Source organism: Dendrobates tinctorius, unplaced genomic scaffold (assembly GCF_039654945.1).
Source record: "Dendrobates tinctorius isolate UK_male_01 unplaced genomic scaffold, ASM3965494v1 ptg000157l, whole genome shotgun sequence".
Lineage (NCBI taxonomy): Eukaryota > Metazoa > Chordata > Amphibia > Anura > Dendrobatidae > Dendrobates > Dendrobates tinctorius.
The window spans coordinates 1,425,201-1,444,478 of record NW_027361824.1 but is presented as its reverse complement, the minus strand read 5'-3'; the positions used below and the strand labels follow the sequence as shown (position 1 = coordinate 1,444,478).

The 19,278-nt window shown below is 46.6% G+C and overlaps 1 protein-coding gene across 4 annotated transcripts in view; it reads right to left on the bottom strand.

Moving 5' to 3' along the window:
- The window catches only part of LOC141051510 (vitamin D3 hydroxylase-associated protein-like), a 64,739-nt gene that overhangs the window by 23,013 nt on the left and 22,448 nt on the right, over positions 1 to 19,278 (bottom strand). For 2 of the 4 annotated variants that reach the window (XM_073548443.1, XM_073548446.1), the window contains 2 exons: positions 10,884 to 11,109; positions 9,593 to 9,706 (listed from right to left, as the gene is read on the bottom strand). In XM_073548443.1, the coding sequence (XP_073404544.1) occupies positions 9,593 to 9,706; positions 10,884 to 11,099 (330 nt within the window). In that variant the 5' untranslated portion in view covers positions 11,100 to 11,109. The remainder of the gene's footprint in view (positions 1 to 9,592; positions 9,707 to 10,883; positions 11,110 to 19,278) is intronic. The other 2 variants (XM_073548444.1, XM_073548445.1) reach the window with 1 other exon arrangement.

Sequence of the window (19,278 nt, the reverse complement as noted above, 5' to 3'; positions counted from 1 at the left end):
TATGGCACTAGAACCTCCACCCACTGCTCCGGTGATAGTCTCTCAAGAACCGTCACCCTCTCAAACACAGCCAGGAACACTTCAATGTAATTTCCCAGAGTCATCTTTTGAAAAGCCCCTCTGATGGTTTTCCTCACTTGGTTCTCGTCGCTTCGGCCTGGAGGTGTTGCGGTTTCTCTGACACAGACAGCCTCTGCCAGCAGCGTCATCTGTTCCTGCTGCTGCTGTTGCAGCTGATTTAGTTGCTGCTGTAGCTGCAACTGTTGTATCAGCTTGTTGGTCTCCTGCTGAACTTGTTGCTGAAGATTTGCCTGTAACAGGTGTTTAGTTAGCTTGTCCATGGTTGCAGGCTGCGCTTGCATCATTACAACTGCTTTCACCCAGGACATGCTGTTTCCAGACAGCAATAACCTGTCATCTGGGTCATCATTTGTGAGGAATCGGCTCTGCAGTAGATGCTGGTTCACACATGGAACTTAGTTTGCTGGTTCCAACAAACATGTGGTTTATTAAAATAAGTTCATAAACCATCAGGGTTTACAGAGTAAAGCAGCCTCTTCCAGGTAAACAAAGGCATAATAGATCAAAACGGAAAATAACAGGTCCATATAACATGGGCTCAGACGTTTAAATGTGAGTCTTTTCCTCTCAGACCCCAGCAGGATCTGAGCAGCACATGCAAGGCCTCCTCACCTTGCAAAACACAGACAGAGTAAGACAGCCCCAGCTGCCTTAAATCAGACTATCCAAGACCTGGACTGGAGGTAAGTGAGCAGCCGATCCACCCAACTCTACTAGCTGCGCGTAAAACCCAGACCCTTAATCCGGGACCATTAAAACACCTTTCAGGGCTAAATGTGCTGGAGCCTGCTTCTCTGGGTCCTACATCACCGAGGCTTGGCACCTCGGAGACACATACCTCCCATCCACCACCTGTCCAGCTGCCACCTCACAGTACCAATTTCATCTCTGGATATAGAGGATAAACCAGGACAGTGAGAGCGGGGGTGCAACATTGAGTTTTCTAGGGTGCCGATCTCCGCTGGTTGGAAGGAATCATGTGAGAGTCCAGCACAGGGTAAGACATATTTTATATATCTAAAATTATCTAAAATCAAGAAAAAAGGGCAGCACTACCAAAATACAGCAGGTGCAAAACCTATTCAGCAGTGTCCAAACAGCCAAAATGACAAAAGGAAAAAAAATAGGCAGCACTCAAATTAAATGTGAAAAAAGTGGATACTTTACTGATCCTCAGATGCCATCTGAGGATCAGTAAAGTATCCACTTTTTTCACATTTAATTTGAGTGCTGCTATTTTTTTTCCCTTCTAAAATTATCTACATATACACTTGTATCTACACTTCACGTGTGCAAGTTTTGTTTTTGTTTTGGGGCCTGTGTTGGGAATTAGATTTTTATATCAATAAAATTGAAACCTTTAAAGGGTAAATTTGTAGTGACTGAGTCTAAAATTCCCTACACTCTGGTTATACTAAATGTTCTGTTGGGTACACAGTCTTATCACCGTGCTTTGTGCGTGGACGCTGTCTTCCCAATCGCTGATGTGCAGATTTGATTGTGTTACATTGTCCATTTGTGACTACAGTGTGAGAAACAATGGCCGCCCCGCTTGTGAAGAAGAGCAGCGATTAGTTTTTGTGGTTTGAGCAAGTCTGGTACCAATATTTATCAAAGCCTTTGTGATAAAAACACTTTCTCCATCCTGAACAGAAAGTGTGTATGAATAGATAGAGTCAGCCATAAAGAAAAAGTTGGGCGCCCGTCCATGACTGATTCTGATATTGAGCTGCGTCCATGTGTAGGGTTCGAGCAGGCTCACAGGGTGCAGTGACGAGACACGAGACTGAATGTGGTGTGAAATAAACTTTTATAAATTTAAATCCGCAAGGGCTAAAACGGTTTTAACAAAAAAAGGGGTAACACCTATTTGTCCTCGCAGGAACTCGGAAAACAACATACAAAACAAAGGGTCCTTATTTCTCTATATTACACTTAGCCTTCCGGGCGTCGCTCGAGTTCACAGATACGACCACTCAGGGATTGCAGATGTGGCTGCCTTGTAATCCACGATTTCCCGGAAGGACTTGGGCTCGTCCAGCCCTGAAGAAACCAGAACGATGGGGCGCAGCAGGCCCTGAAGGAACTGAACGGTGGGGCGCAACGGGCCCTAAAGAAACTGGAATGATGGGGCGCAACAGGCCCTGAAGAAAACGATGCCGGTGGGGCACAACAGGCCCTGAAGAAAGCGATGCCGGTGGGGCGCAACACGCCCTGAAGAAAACAATGCTGGTGGGGCGCAACAGGCCCTGAAGAAAACGATGATGGTGGCGCGCGGTGATGACGCAGTTCCCCAGATGATCTGTAGCCGTCCTTTATCAAGGAGTCTCTCCCAAAGCCGGGGTAGTAGGCCTTTAATCTCGCCTATGACGAGGTGGCGTATCTTCAGGCCGGTGACGGCCGGGTCGCCGTGGTGGGGGAAGCCTGGGGGGAAGTGTCCATGCCTGTGTGGCCTGGTTACGTGTACTCACAGCCACAACCTGAGGTAAAGATTCTCTCCCACAAAGGCGGGGGGCAGTGGGAATGATTCTCTGAGAACGGGGGCGGGGAGCAATCTCCGGTAACAGTCTCTCACGTCTCTCTTGTCGGTCAGTGCCCACTTTTCTCCTCACAGGCTCCTGTCGGTGCCCCTCAAAGTCACCCTGCTTCCTGCCTTCACTCTCGCTCTCTCCCAATTGCCACCTGAGCGCGCCCCCTGCTCCTTTTGTCCTAGCCCCGCCCCCTGTTGTCCTGACAACTTCAGTTGCATGTCTCCCTTTGTAATCCCCCTGGTGTGGTTCCTTCAATAACCCTGATGGCGGTCTCCTTGGTTCCGGCCCAATCACTATATGGAGGTCCTCCTCCCCACACATGTGAACTGATTCAGTTGGATAGAAACAAGATTGGAGATGAAGAGGCGAAGACAGCAAGGTTGTTACTTACCTCTTATATCATTTCCTACAGTTTATTGTGACGTTATCTTTGTAAAACAGGCATGCAGGGTCACTGAAAAATGATGCTTGTTGACATGTTGATTACACATTATACCAGGCCATGCAGTTTGTTGACTTGCAAACAATGAAGGATAAACTATAAATAATCAAACAATGCAGGTTAACCTCCTTGCCTCTTCCCCTTGATCTGTGATTGATGGCTTGAAGAACAGTTGTGAACTATAAAAAGGGTGTATGCCTATGTAACAAGAAATCCAAGACATACAAGAGATCCAGACATCCAAAGAACCAGAGACGCTTTATAAAACCACAGCTAGGAACTCTGTACAGTATAGCTGCCAGATCATGGCTCCATCTACAGGATGCAAGCTTAGGGGGACCACAGCCCCAGATGAAAGAATACAGATCTGCTCCATTGACCATCACTTAACCCATAGATACATTGGGGTATTCAGGATTTGGGCCCACCGGTCACCTGAGCCCCAAGGATGCATTTGGGAAAGCCAGGAATGAGACCCATCTGTCATCTGGCTCCTTGGAGATGCCAGGTTGTGACCCTCCGATCACATGGCTTTTTACCTCACTGAAGTGACAGCTTCCTAAGCTTGTCGTTATCACCTCTGTGTGTGCCACAGGTGGGGTAATCGGCCCTGGAAGCCACAGCTGCTTTAAATTAAACCCAGTGAAAGGGCACGACTCTGTAATTTGAACCATCTTGAGTATCTTGCTGGGAGTGTTCTACATGTTATTTGCCTGTTTTGTCATTCAATAAATTATTGCCACACTGTTTTACCCTCACCCCATGTTGTCTTGGTAGTATTACGCACATGGTAAAAGGATAGTGGGCATTCGGTGGGATGTGAACCTTGTCTATGCGGTCTCTAGCTAGCCAACCAGGGAATCTGGTGAACCTCCACCCCCTTGAAAAAAATTTTGGAGCTTAAGCTGTAGAGGAACATAAAGGACCTGATATCAGGAAACAGAGAAGAAGATACAGAACCTGATATCTGAATCCTGAGAAAGAGTGGAACATAGAAAACATGATACCTGGAGCCAAGAACAAAAAGAGGAACAGGTCGATCAGGATATCTGACAGACAGATCAAGAGTCATTCACGCAACTTTTGGGGTAATTTGTGATGCATTTGAGTTAAGTAACAATCTTCATGGACCGATCAGAACTTATTTTCTTTTGTTTTTAAGGAAAACTATAACCAATCACCAAACCCATATGCTACATACAGGCTACACATTAATACAGGTAACAACTGTACACAAATCCCCGACCCCAGATGTCATATACACCTGAGTACTGCTGGAATTAAGTGCCGTGATAGACAGACCATACAACAAGATGGGTGCATAGCAAACATGGCACCAATATTCAAAAAGGGGTCAAAATTTGAGCCTGGACATTATAGGTCAGTAAGTGTAACCTCGGTTGTGGCTAAAATCCTTGAGGATTTCCTAAGAGATGTGTATGTGTAACTGGGTTATCACCTGGCTCAGTGATAGGAAACTAAGGGTGATTATTAATGGCACACACTTGGATTAGGTCACAGGTAACAGTGGTTACCACAGGAGTCAGTATTGGGTACCATAGGGGTCAGTATTGGGCCCTCTTCTTTTTAAGATTTATTAATGCTATTGTAGGCGGCAAACAGAGAAGAATTACAATATTTGCAGATGATACAAAAGTCTGCAGGATAATACACACAGAGGAGGATAATGTAATATTACAGAAGAATTTATGCATGCTGAAGGTTTGGCCTAAGAAATGGTAACTGTGTAATGTAAGTATATGCACTTGGGCAGAGAAAACAAAAATGTTTAATTCGGTATAAACGGTAAAACACTGGGTAAAACCGTCACTGAAAAGACTTGGGTGGACGGCAAACTCCACTTTAGTAATCAGTGTCAGGCAGCTGCTGCCAAGGCAAATAAAATAATGGGATGCATTAAAAGAAGAGATGTGTTTATGATGAGAACATAGTTTTGCCTCTATACAAGTCACTGGTGCAGCCGTACTTATACACAGTATACAAGCATGACATAAAGGAACTAGAGCGGACGCACAGAAGAGCGAGCAAGGTTTTTAAGGGAATTTGGTGACTGCCATACCGAGACAGGTTATTAAACTTGGAGTTACTCAGTTTGGAAAAACAGAGACTTAGGCCTGATTCACACTTCAGTTTTTTGACGTCAGTCAAAATTCGTCGTTTTGCAAAAAAAACAAACGGATCTGCCATTTTTTTTGGCGGATCTGTTTTTTTCCCATTGACTTGCATTGCGGCGGATTTTGATGGATGGTCATCAGTTGCATCCGTTTTTTTGACGGTTCCGTCAAAATTTTGGCATCCGCTGTATTGAGTGGACAATGAAATGTTTTTTGTCTGCGTCAAAAGAGCGGATAGCAACAGATCCGCCGCTGTCAGCTATGCGTTATAATGGACGCCTACAGGCGGCGGATCCGTTGGCAACCGTTTCCAGAGTCATCTCACTTTAATTTCATGTAAAATCAGCTAACAATCGATCCGTCAAAAAATGGATCCTGTGAAATCTGTTTGTGGCGAAATGGATCCGTTTTTTCACACTCTGGCGGATTTTGACTGACGTCAGAAAACTGAAGTGTGAAACAGGCCTTAGGAGCGATCTTATTACAATGCACAGATATATGAAGGGACAGTTCACAGATCTGTACAGTGATTTTTTTTTTTTTACACTTCCGTCCCTTGTCCCTGTCAAAGGCCTATTCTACATTTAGAACGAAGAAGAATTAATCATAATCACAGACACAGATTCTTTACAGTAAAAGCAGTGAGACTATGGATCCCTCTGCCATGTGATGTTCTAATCTAATATATAAAGCTCAGTGTGTGTGTATATATATACTGTGTGTGTGTGTGTGTGTGTGTGTGTGTGTGTGTGTGTCCGGGATTGGCATCTGCACCATCGCAGCTACAGCCACAAAATTTGGCACAGTCACACGTCTGGACCCCGAGAGCGTCATAGGCTATGTTGTGAGGCGAAATTATAACCCCACGCGTTCCAATTCACCAAACAATTTTGCCTATTATTCTTATCATTTCTATGGTGTTATCGTCCTTCTGTAAAGCTGGAAATAACACAATTTATTACTGTGCCAACACAGACCACCCTCTGACACAGACTGCAGGGGGAGCCCAGTATCACACAGGATAGGATTAGATACACAGCTCAGCAGTCAGTATCACACAGGAGAGGATTAGATACACAGATCAGCAATCAGTGTCACACAGGAGAGGATTAGATACACGGCTCAGCAGTCAGTATCACACAGGAGAGGATTAGATACACAGCTCAGCAGTCAGTATCACACAGGAGAGGATTAGGTACACGGCTCAGCAGTCAGTATCACACAGGAGAGGATTAGATACACAGCTCAGCAGTCAGTATCACACAGGAGAGGATTAGATACACAGATCAGCAGTCAGTGTCACACAGGAGAGGATTAGATACACGGCTCAGCAGTCAGTGTCACACAGGAGAGGATTCGATACGCGGCTCAACAGTCAGTATCACACAGGATAGGATTAGGTACACGGCTCAGCAGTCAGTTACACACAGGATAGGATTAGATACACAGCTCAGCAGTCAGTATCACACAGGATAGGATTAGATGCACAGCTCAGCAGTCAGTATCACACAGGATAGGATTAGATACACAGCTCAGCAGTCAGTATCACACAGGAGAGGATTAGGTACGCGGCTCAACAGTCAGTATCACACAGGATAGGATTAGGTACACGGCTCAGCAGTCAGTATCACACAGGATAGGATTAGATACACAGCCTTGCAGTCAGTATCACACAGGAGAGGATTAGCTTCACAGCCCAGCAGTCAGTATCACACAGGAGAGGATTAGATACACAGCTCAGCAGACAGTATCACACAGGATAGGATTAGATACACGGCTCAGCAGTCAGTATCACACGGGATAGGATTAGATACACGGCTCAGCAGACAGTATCACACAGGAGAGGATTAGATGCACATCTCAGCAGACAGTATCACACAGGAGAGGATTAGATACATGGCTCAGCAGTCAGTATCACAGGAGAGGATTAGATACACGGCTCAGCAGACAGTATCACACAGGATAGGATTAGATACACGGCTCAGCAGTCAGTATCACACAGGATAGGATTAGATACACGGCTCAACAGTCAGTATCACACAGGAGAGGATTAGATACACGGCTCAGCAGTCAGTATCACACAGGATAGGATTAGATACACGGCTCAGCAGACAGTATCACACAGGATAGGATGAGATACACGGCTCAGCAGTCAGTATCACACAGGAGAGGATTAGATACACGGCTCAACAGTCAGTATCACACAGGAGAGGATTAGATACACGGCTCAGCAGTCAGTATCACACAGGATAGGATGAGATACACGGCTCAGCAGTCAGTATCACACAGGAGAGGATTAGATACACGGCTCAAGTCAGTATCACACAGGAGAGGATTAGATACACGGCTCAGCAGTCAGTATCACACAGGAGAGGATTAGATACACGGCTCAGCACTCAGTATCACACAGGAGAGGATACTTGAGTAATCGTTCAGTTAATTTGTGTTGCAGATCTGTAGTGTTGAATATATGATGTGAAATGTTTTATTGTGCCATATAATCATTATAGTTTGTTATAACTAACCACAGTTGGTTACTATGCCCGGGCAACGCCAGGCTCTTCAGCTATTTCATTACTAAAATTCAAGAGGAGTCTGGACATTGAGCAATTAGTGTCTGCCCCTTGGGGGATTTACCTTCCTCTGGACAACGTTACCCTATAGGTTGTACTCGATAGACTTAAGTCGACTGTGGAGATATTGGGAGTGTCAGTGGGTGCTTTAGTCTGCTGGCTCGAGACTGCATGGACCAGGGAACATCCCACCGAATTCCCGCTCTCCTTTCACCGTGGGCATAATACCACTCAGACAACAAAGGGTTAGGGTAACACCATGTGGCAATACTTTACTGAAACACCATCAGACAATAACACAGAACTGTACCAGCAAAACACCCAAGATGTTGCAAAATTACAGTCTCACCCTTCCACTGTCTCGCCGAGATAAGAGCAGCTGTGACTTCAGAGCTTCCAGGGCCGACTACCCCACCTGTGGCACGCACACAGAGAGGAGGTAACAACAAGTTTAGGAAGCTGACAGTCCATTGAGGTGCTGGCTTCTCCAAACATCTCCATGGAGCCAGGTGACCTGTGAGTCCTAATTCTGGTTTTCCCAAACGTATCCATGGGGCTCAGGAGACTGGTGGGTCCAAATCCTGGCTTCCACAAATGTAGCCATGGGTTCAGTGATGGTCAATGGAGAAGATCTGTATTCTTTCAGCTGGCACCATAGTCTCCTAAGCTGGCATCCAGTAGAATGTCACATCTGGGCATCTGTGTCCCTTGTGATGGAGCCATGATGTTCTGGCTTCTGACCTGTGCAGGGTTCCTAGCTGTGGTTTTGTGAAGAGTCTTTGGATCTTTTGTTACAGAGGCATATCCCCCTCATAGTTCACAACTGTTGTCCTTTAAGCCATCATTCAGAGGTCAAGAGGAAAGTACGATGAGATTAACTCATTGCTTAAGTATTTAATTAATTTTCATGTTTTTTCCTCCTCTATTTTGCCAGCCAACATCTATTGTTCAAACATCCAATGTCTTTATCCCTTTAAGGTAGCAGACAATGAGATTGCAGCAAGCATCAACACCAGTCACATTCAGACTAGTACGAACAATAGTTTTTTTCTTGACCAACCAAAGAAACACACATACATTGAAAAGTCAACATAAAGATAATAACGTATGTCCCGTGGCCTGCGGAATTTAGTTCTGTATAATTAAGATGAAATGCCGTTGTTCTGTCTCCGACATCTGAATCAAAATCCTGATTATCTGCTTGTTAAAGTTTACAGTGTTTTTTGGCTCCATCTAGTGACCTGAGTCACAACCGCAGTGTTATTTTACTTCCACTTTGCTTGCATTTTCCCTCCGTTGTAGTGCATTCTGGTAAGCTTTTGCAGTGCATTCTGGTAAGGTTGCAATGTATCCTGGTAGCCTTTGCAAAGGATTATGGTTAGTTCAGCCTCTATTTCCCTCCAGTCCACCATTTTCCTTCTGCCTGCATTCAGGAAGCATCTTATTTCTCTTCTCACCTTGTGACAGCATCGCTGGTATGTATTTGTTTCCTGTATCCAATTCCTGCTTCATACTAGCCTGATTAGTTAGTTCTCTCCTGGTTAGCTATTAGTGCAGATGATGTATTATGTATATATGAATCCCTGATGGACCTAGTATTGAATGTGTATGTGTGTATATATATATATATATATTTTGCTTGTAGTTTCACCGCGCCAATATACCATCACATTCAATAAAGCACAGATTCAGCCTACAGTCTCCTTATTGGACCCCGGTATAGCGGTTTAGCTGCCTGTATAAGCTACGTGAAGTCTGCTTCATTTAGTGAGGACAGAACAACCGTGTCATCACATAGACCTTCAACCTTAAAATTATGAAACCATTCACCTTCTCAAAGTAGGAGTACAGGACGCTCTCTGGACTCAGGGACCCGTCCTTCAGCTTCTCAGTCAGGTCCAGCAGAGTCATCTCCAGGATTGCCCTGCTGTCCAGTCCGGGGTTCTGGAAGAAGAGACAAAGGATAGTAAACACAAGAAGGAGAAGATGGCACCATGCTCCTGCTCCAGTCCCTGTACTGCCAGTGGAGAAATCATCTCACGTGAGCAGATCTGAAACGCTGAAGAAATAATTCCTAATGTATTATCATACCGGCGCAGCGCCATCCTACCATATGGAAATAGGAGCTGGACTGGGCACGAGCATCTTACAGTATGTGTGCGCCATGTACAGTGTCCCCTGTACTGCACGTGTGCGGTATATGTGCTGTATGTGTTGTGTCTGTACGGTATATGTGCAGTGTGTACAGTGTGTGCCGTATGTATTGTCTGTACAGTATGTGTGCGGTGTGTATTGTGTCTGTACAGTATGTGTCGTGTCTGTACGGTATGTGTGCAGTTTGTATTCTATGTGTACAGTGTCTGTACAGTATGTGTGTGCGGTATTGTACTCTATGTGTAGTGTTGGTACAGCACTTAGAAGGAGAAGTGTTGAATGATGGAGATCACAGGATGGAGACATCACTGATCCACAAATACTGAGTTTATCAAACCCTCTGGTTTCCTCTGGATTTTTCCTGTCTAGAGTCCGAGTGTCGGTGACGTCTCCATCCCGTGATTTCCATCATTCACCACTTTCCTTCCTTGGTGCCATCTTTTCCTTGCTGAGGACCAGTTCACCTGTCAGACAAGTGCCGTGTCCGCACGGTTGGCACCGCACATGGTGGCCCTCAGGTCGCAGGTTGTGTTCCCAGGCTCCTGAGGCTAAGTGCACACGTAGATTTAGTTCCTGCGGATTTTTCCTGCGCGGATTTGGAAAAATCCGCAGGTAAATTCTCAGGTCAAAAGACCTGCGGATTAGCCTGCAGTTTTAGCCCTGCGGTTTCACACCTCTACAATGGAGAATGTGTGAAACCGCAGCGGAATCCGCACAAAGAATTGACATACTGCGGATTTGAACCCGCGGAAAAATCAGCAGCATGTGCACAGCGTTTTCCAGTTTACCATTGAAAACAATGGTACTGTACAACGCACCTAAATCTGCTGCGGACCCGCAGAGCCTGAAACGCTGCAGATCCACAGCAAAATCCGCACCGTGGGCACATAGCCTGAAAGGTGTGATGTTCCCCAGGCACGTGAGGAGCGCAGCTCCGGAATGTTTAGTGCACAGACGACATAATGACCTTTCTGTGATACTCGTCCACCGCCGTCCTCACGAGCCGCACGCTGTCCTCTCTCCTCTTCCTCTCTTCCTCCATTCTTCTGAGGATCTTCTGTCTTTTCCTCCATCTCAGGCCAAGTACAGACGCAGCCAAGACGCATCCGGCGGTGACCAAGAGCTTACACTCCAGGGCGCGCTCCGAGAGGACCTCAGCCACCTTCTCCTGCATGGCGTCCATGTGAAATCTGCTGGGGAGACGAGACAGGGCGGATGCTCGAAATAAGCAACAGCTGAAATCTGGAACCTTGAAACCTGGAACCCTGCCCACTGACAAAACGCCTCTGCAAAGTTAAAGGGACAGTGAAATCTGACAGAACTGGAACCAAAACTTCACTGCAGTTCTGGAGGTGACTAGAGGATAAGGCAAGATATAACAGCAGAATAGTGACTGCAGCTCTGGAGGTGACTGGTGGATAAGACAATGTAACTGCAGCTCTGGAGGTGACTAGAGGATAAGAAATAATGTAACAGCAGAATAGTGACTGCAGCTCTGGAGGTAACTGGAGGATAAGACATGATGTGACAACAGAATAGTGAGTGCAGCTCTAGTGGTGACTAGAGGATAAGGCACAATGTAACAGCAGGATAGTGACTGCAGCCCGGGAGGATTATTATTCTACATTTATATAGCGCCATTTATTCCATGGTACTTTACATGTGAAAAGGGGCAAATATAGACAAGTACAATAAACATGAGCAATACAAGGCATACACAAGTACAGGAGGAGAGAGGACCCTGCCCGCGAGGGCTCACAGTCTACAGGGTGGGTGAGGATACAGTAGGAGAGAGAAGAGCACGTCGTGCAGCGGTTCAGTAGACCGAGGATCACTGCAGGCTGTAGGCTTGTCGGAAGGGTCTTCAGGTTCCTTTTGAAGGTTTCCATGGTAGGCGAGAGTCTAATGTGTTGGGGTAGAGTGTGGGAGAAGCACGAGAGAAGTCTTGTTTGCGGTTGTGGGAAGAAGAGATGAGGGGGGAGTAGAGAAGGAGATCTTGAGAGGATCGAAGGCTGCGTGTGGGTAAGTACCAGGAGACCATGTCACAGATGTATGGAGGAGACAGGTTGTGGATGGCTTTGTAAGTCGTAGTTAGGGTTTTGAACTGGAGCCTCTGGGCAATAGGAAGCCAGTGAAGGGCCTGGTGTGGCGCCCCTGAGGGTTCAGTCACCACAGAGGTACTGCACCTACTCCTGAGGTGTGCTGCCCCACCATCCAGGTAAGATGGAGACACCTGACCACGCTCCAACACCTGCATCCCACACAACACAGTAGTGTAGCAAAGCACCCCTTGGTGGCTCCCTGCTTGGAGCACGAAGCGTGCTGGGAGGCGGGTGGAGTTTAGATTGCACTAAAGAGCGGGAAGAGGATAGGATATGGAGAGTTAGTCACAGGAGTCTGACGAGATCCCCTGAGAGGGATGAAGGAGGGAAAGTGCTGCAGCCGACCTCAGTGATCTGGGTCCGCTGGCACAGGAAAGGAAAACTGAAAGAAAGCCTGACTCTCCATAAGAAGGAAAGGATTAGTACGGAACGTGAGGAGAGAAAGAACAGAGGATTGAGGGTTAGAGGAGAACCCCTCTCAAGTTCTAGGCGCAAGGCCGGGGTCCGGTCCCCGAGGTTGTATGGATACTTATCATCCCGCAACAGACACCGGAGGAATAGAAGTTTATCACCACTTTATTCCCACATAAGACTTGGGGGCACAACAGCAATGAGATAGAGAGCCGGGACTTGGAAGCATAGAGTCCCCGAAGCAAGCTACAGCTGTCTGCCGTACAAGTAGAGTTCATAGGAACATCTGACAGGAGGAACTCCAGTGTAACTCAGCACTGTGAGTACTTCACTCAAAGGCGCTAAGAGGAGATGTTCAGAAAAGGCACATAAGTTGGAGGAGTGTTGGAAAGGTGTGCTTCATCTTGCCTGGAGGTTGGCTGAGCTCCTGACCCGGAGGACACTGCACAGATGCGGGCTCTTGAGCCACCACAGACTGAGTAAAGCTTTGGAACTACATGCCCTGGTGTCCTCCACTTATTCCTGCGTCAACCTGCCCAGCACTGCTATATCCCTTGCGCCCGACACTACACCATCTACACTGCGTTCCAAATTATTATGCAAATTGGATTTAAGTGTCATAAAGATGTAATTTTTTGTTTTTCAAATAAACTCATAGATGGTATTGTGTATCAGGGCTCTTTGGATCACTGAAATCAATCTCAAATTCCTGTGATAATTAGTTTACCAGGTGCGCCCAATTAAAGGAAAACTACTTAAGAATGATGTTCCACATTATTAAGCAGGGCACAGGTTTCAAGGAATTTAGGAAAGAAAAAGGATCTCTCTGCTGCTGAAAAGCATCAAATAGTGCAATGCCTTGGTCAAGAGATGAAAACATTAGATATTTCCCAAAAATTTAAACGTGATCATCGTACTGTTAAGAGATTTGTGGTTGATTCTGAGCACAGACATGTTTGTGCTGATAAAGGCAGAATGAGGAAGGTTTCTGCCAGGCAAGTTCATTGGATTAAGAGAGCAGCTGCTAAAAAGCCATTACAAACCAGCAAACAGATATTTAAAGCTGCTGGTGCCTTTGGAGTCCCTCGAACCTCATGGTGTAGGATCCTTCAAAGGCTTGCTATGGTGCATAAACCTACTATTCGGCCACCCCAAAAAAAGTGTTCACAAGCAGAAATGGTTGCAGTGGGTCCAGACATACATGAAGACTATTTTTCATACAGTCTTGTTTACTGATGAGTGTCGAGCAACCCTGGATGGTCCAGATGGATGGTTGGTGGATGGCCACTATGTCCCAACAAGGCTGCGACTTCAGCAAGGAGGAGGAGGAGTCATGTTTTGGGCCGGAATCATGGGGAAACAGCTGGTAGGGCTCTTTAAGGTTCCTGAAGGTGTGAAAATGACCTCTGCAAAGTATATAGAGTTTCTGACTGACAGCTGTCTTCCATGGTATAAAAAGCAGAAATGTGTATTCAGGAGCAAAATCATCTTCATGCATGACAATGCACCATCTCATGCTGCAAAGAATACCTCTGAGTCATTGACTGCTATGGGCATAAAAGGAGATAAACTCATGGTGTGGCCACCATCTTCCCCTGACCTCAACCCTGTAGAGAACCTTTGGAGTATCATCAAGCAAAAGATCTATGAGGGGGGCAGTTCACATCAAAACAGCTGCTCTGGGAGGCTATTCCGACTTCATGCAAAGAAATCCAAACAGAAACTCTCCAAAAACTCCCAAGTTCAATGGATGCAAGAATTGTGAAGGTGATGTCACAGAAGGGTTCCTATGATAGCATGTAACTTGGCCTGTTAGGATGTTTTGGAGTTAAATAGCTTTTTTGTTCAGTGAATGTGACCTCCTAATGCTGCAAATTCCACAAATGAACATTTTCAGTTCTTTAAAACAGATCAAATGTTTAGAAATCCTACTGTGCCTAATAATTTGGAACAGTGCAATTTGAGTTTTTATTCATTTTGGAGATTATACTGTTATCATTGGGAGGTTTCTTCAATAAAATTTGATGTATACTCTAACGGGTGATGACTTTTATTAGACTGACTGTCATTTGTACCGACTATTTAGGAAAATCAGAGAAAAATATCATTTGCATAATAATTTGGAACACAGTGTAAGTGTCGCTAAATCTACTCTGCCCTGGGACTCCTGCCTGTGGAGGGCTATAACATCATTGCTGCACCACACCATCTGTCCCAGAGGATCTGTCTGCAGCATCGGCTTAACATCTACATTGCCGAACACCACAGGTGACGTCACGACTTACACATTCACAATGGGCACCCAGGGCCACGGACCGGGTCACCGCTACTGTGACACTTCCCTGTGAGGGCGACCCACTGGCATAGGGGGGGGGGGAGGCTGGGGAATAGCAGGGAAACAGGTGGATTATTCGGGCAGCAGAATGTAGGATGGACTGGAGTGGTGCCAGGGTGCTAGAGGGGAGGCCAGAGAGTAGGAGGTTGCAGTGTAGTGACCCAGTCCAGAGTGTGTCTGTCCCGTTAAGTAATATACTGAATTGTGAGTGGCTTCTGTACACTACTCCTCACTCTCTAACTGGCCCTCTGCATTATTTGTGAGCTGTAATTCCCCATTTCTAATCACCTTCATTTTAGATGCAATGCATTTCTCGTTTGCTGTGTTCTGTCGCCATCTAATGGTGAAAGTGTACAATGGCTGAATTTTTGTTTTGTAAGGACCTGAGATGTGAATTCGGTCTCGTATTGGCCAGCTCCTAGTCACATGGTCAATAGGAGGAGCTGTTTTTCCAGGCAAGTCTAGAATGTTCTTTAGTCTGAGGGATGCCTTCAGGGAGAGCAGAACACACGTGGAGGTGGTTTTTACCACAAGATCTCCTGCAGGCGTAAAATCCTGAGTTCCCTCTAACCTGTACAGACATCATTCTATTGTTGACAGGATTCACCACAGTTTCTACATTCACCTATAGGTACTTGTGCACGTGCTGTGACACACTGTGGAGATAACCCCAAGTACAGGTCTGTAACCTCTAATTGTCTACCTCCCTCTGTAAAATACCGAAAGGCACTGTCCAGTGCCCTTAAAACTCCAGACCCCGATCACATCTCAGCAACTTAGGCTGTGTTCACACACACACCGTTTTTTTAGCGGTTTTTCCCATAAAACCGCTAAAAATAAGCTTCCCATTAATTTCTATGCATTTTGCACTTTGTGTGCATACTGATGCGTTTTTTACTGCGAAAAAAACGCATCGCGGTAAAAAACGCAGCATGCTCATTAATTTTGCGGATTTTTCCGCGTTTCTGGCTATTTCTATGCGTTTTGAAAACGCGCGGAAAAAACTGCATAAAAACCGCGCGTTTTCTGCGCAAAAACCGCGCAGTTTCTGGGAAGGGAGTCAGGTTTTCCGCAGAAATTTTCTGCTACGTGTGCACTTAGCCTAAGTGTGAACTGAAATTGCCGTGGACTACCCATGAGAGACTGCTTCTTATTTGTTCCAACTGTTGTCCCCGAGACCGGTGTGTGTCACAATTCCTTCGGCTGCGGACACAGTGAGCGGGTGGATAGCAGGGAACGTTCGGCCTGGTCATTACAGCAGTAGTCGAGGCGGGTGATAAGGGTGTGCACAAGTGTTTTTGTGGTTTCTTGGTTGAGGAATGTACAGATCTGGGAAATATTTTTGAGTTTAAGGGCAGCAGGAGGAGGCAAGGGTTTGGATATGTGGCTTGAAAGAGAGTGCAGAGTCGAGGATCACCCCAAGGCACCGAGCATGCGGCACTGCGGAAAGCGAGCAGCCATAGACATTGATGGATAGGTCTGGTGGAGGGGTAGAGTGAGATGGGGGAAAGATGATGAATTCTGTTTTGTCCATGTTCAGTTTTAGAAAGCGAGCAGAGAAGAAGGCTGAGATAGCAGACAGACATTGTGAGATTTCAGTCAGTAAGGAGGTGAAGTTGGGTCCAGATAGGTAGATCTGCGTGTCATCGGCATAGAAGTGATACTGCAAACCGTGGGATTCTATGAGCTGTCCCAGGCCGAAGGTGTAGATTGAGAAGAGTAGGGGTCCTAGGACAGAGCCTTGAGCAACACCGACAGACGGGTCGAGGTGAGGAGGTGGTGTGGGAGAGGAAGACACTAAATGTTTGGTATGATGAGATCCAGGATAGGGCCAAGTCTGTGCTGCCCAGACATGAGAGAACCTGAAGCAGGAGGGAATGGTCTACAGTGTCAAAGGCAGAAGACATGTCCAGGAGAAGAAGGACAGAGTAGTGTTGCATGCTCTTGGCAGTTAGTAGGTCATTGGTGACTTTAGTTAGGGCATTTTCAGTTGAGTGATGCAGTCTGAAGCCTGATTGTAAGCGGTCAAAGAGGGAGCAGGAGGAAAGGTGGTAGGACAGTTCAAGATGGACATGCTGTTCCAGTAGTTTTGAGGCATAAGGGAGAAGAGATATCAGGTGATAACTAAACACAGAGGATGAGTCAAGGGAGGTCTTTTTGAGGATGGGTGTGATTGAGGCATGTTTGAAGGATGAGGGGAACACACCATTTGTAAACGAGGTTGAAGAGGTGTGTTAGACTAGGGATGAAGACTGTGGCGAGGATAGGGATGTGGTGGGACGGGAGCGGGTGAAGCGTGCAAGTGGTGAGGCGTGATCTTGAAAGGAGGGTGGAGAGCTGATCTTCTGTCATGGTGGAGAAGTTGGTTTTTAAGGAACAGGGCTGAGCAGCTAAGACGGGCATTGGGGGATGGGGGCCAAAGCTTTCTCTGATTGTATCAATCTTCTGCTTAAAAAAAGAGGCAAAGTCTTCAGCGGTAATGAGATGAGAGGGAGGAGGTGCTGGGGGACAGAGTAGAGAATTGAGTGTTGAAGAGCTCTTTAGGGTTGTGAGACAGGGAGGATATGAGAGATGAGAAGCAAGTTTGCTTTGCGGCAGTGAGCGTGGACCTGAAGCTGGTGAGGGACTGCTTGTATGCGGTTAAGTGCTCGGCAGAGCGAGATTTCTTCCATTTCTTCATCAACCCTGGAAGCCCGTCTCAGTTCTTTGGTGAGGCTGGTCAGCCAGGGCTGCCTGTTGATTGTACGAGTTTTGTTATGTGTGAGGGGGGCGGCCGAATCAAGTGCTGCTGTTATTGTGGTGTTATAAAAGGTGGCAGCAGCATCTGTGTCATGAAGGGAAGCTATGTCTGTAAGAGGGAGGAGGGACTCAGAGTGATTGTAAATTGAGGTGTTTGAGATTTCTGTGAGGGTGAGTGAGTTTGTGGAGTGGGGGTTGCGCAGTAGGAGAGGAGAGGGAAGAGAATGTCAGTAGGCTGTGGTCAGACAGGAGGAGGGGTAAGTTAGTGAGATTAGTAAGGGAGCAGAGGTGGGAGATGATAAGGTCCAGCGTGTGACCATCTTTGTGAGTGGCCGCAGAGGACCATTGAGTGAGGCCAAAGGAGGCAGTGAGCGATAAAAGTTTGGAGGCAGCTGGGGTGAATGCATCAATGGGGATGTTGAAGTCACTCATGATGATAGTGGGGATGTCAGCAGAAAGGAAATGAAGCAGTCAGGTGGTGAAGTGATCGAGAAAGGTGGAGATGGCTAGTTCTGGGGGGGCGGTAGATGACAGCCAGCTGGAGGTTGGAGGGGGAATAGATGCGGATGAAGTGCACCTCGAACGAGGGAAGAGTAGCGGAGGGTGGTAGAGAAATTGTGGTAAAGGAGCAGGTGTCGGGCAGGAGCCAGCCAACTCCTCCACCACGTTTTTTGTTGGGGTGAGGGAGGGGAGAGAGATGGAATCCGCCATAAGAGAGTGCAGCTGGAGAGGCTGTGTCAGAGGGGCTGAGCCAGGTTTCAGTGATACCAAGGAAGGAGAGTTTGTTGGTGATGAAAAGGTCATGGATGAACGACAGTTTATTGCAGACAGAGCGTGCGTTCCATAGTGCTCCAAATAGGGGGAATGGGGGCAGGATGAATGGGTATGAGGTTATCATCATTGCGAAAACGTGTAGAGGATCGTGGCAGGGTGTTAGAAGTAAGTGTGGGGATGTGTTGAGGAGGGCCAGGATTTGGGGATACGTCGCCAGCAATGAGGAGTAGCAGACAGTGTTATAAGGTGGGAGCAGGATAGGACATGATGTGGCCGTGTGAGTCTGGGGGAAAAAGGATTGTATGTGGAGGAACAGTTCTGAGGAGGAGGTGAGATGGCTGGGGAGGATGGAGGGAGAAATGAATAGTTCCTTACTAGGTGGGGGGATTACAGGAGATCGGACAAAATAGAGAAGTATGGGGGTGAAAGTGAGAAGAAACCAAAACATTGTAGTGGTTATCTATTCTGTTACCTTACAGTCAAATTCCAGTAGAATTCTAGTCTAATTCAGAGTAGTGTAATTAGAAATTTGTAATATGAAATAAGCCTGGGCAGCCGCATGGCCCTGAATATATCTGCGACTGAGAGGGATCAGCTGTGAGAGGATATGGGAGAGTGTGTGACCAGATCACATGGTCAAAGTTAACCAAAGGTGATAAAAAGGGGGGAGGGACTGGCCACTCAGAGATAGGCATGGAAGACAGAAGAGGAATGAAGTACATTATGAATACAAGAAGTAGGGTAAGCAGTGCATACCCGGTGTACCAGGCCAGATTAACCCCCCGCCCAGAATATACCAGGGGTTAAAGTGGCCTAGGCCAGATTATACCCCTCTGGGCCAGAATATACCCTGGGTATATTCTGGCCTAGGCCAAACTATACCCTGCAGTATAAATTGGCCTAGGCCAGATTATACCCCAGCTGCTGTAGATCAGGCAGATCACAGGTCCCCAGGCAGCACACAGGGGGCAGAGATGGCAAACTGGGTCCCAGGCAGCACA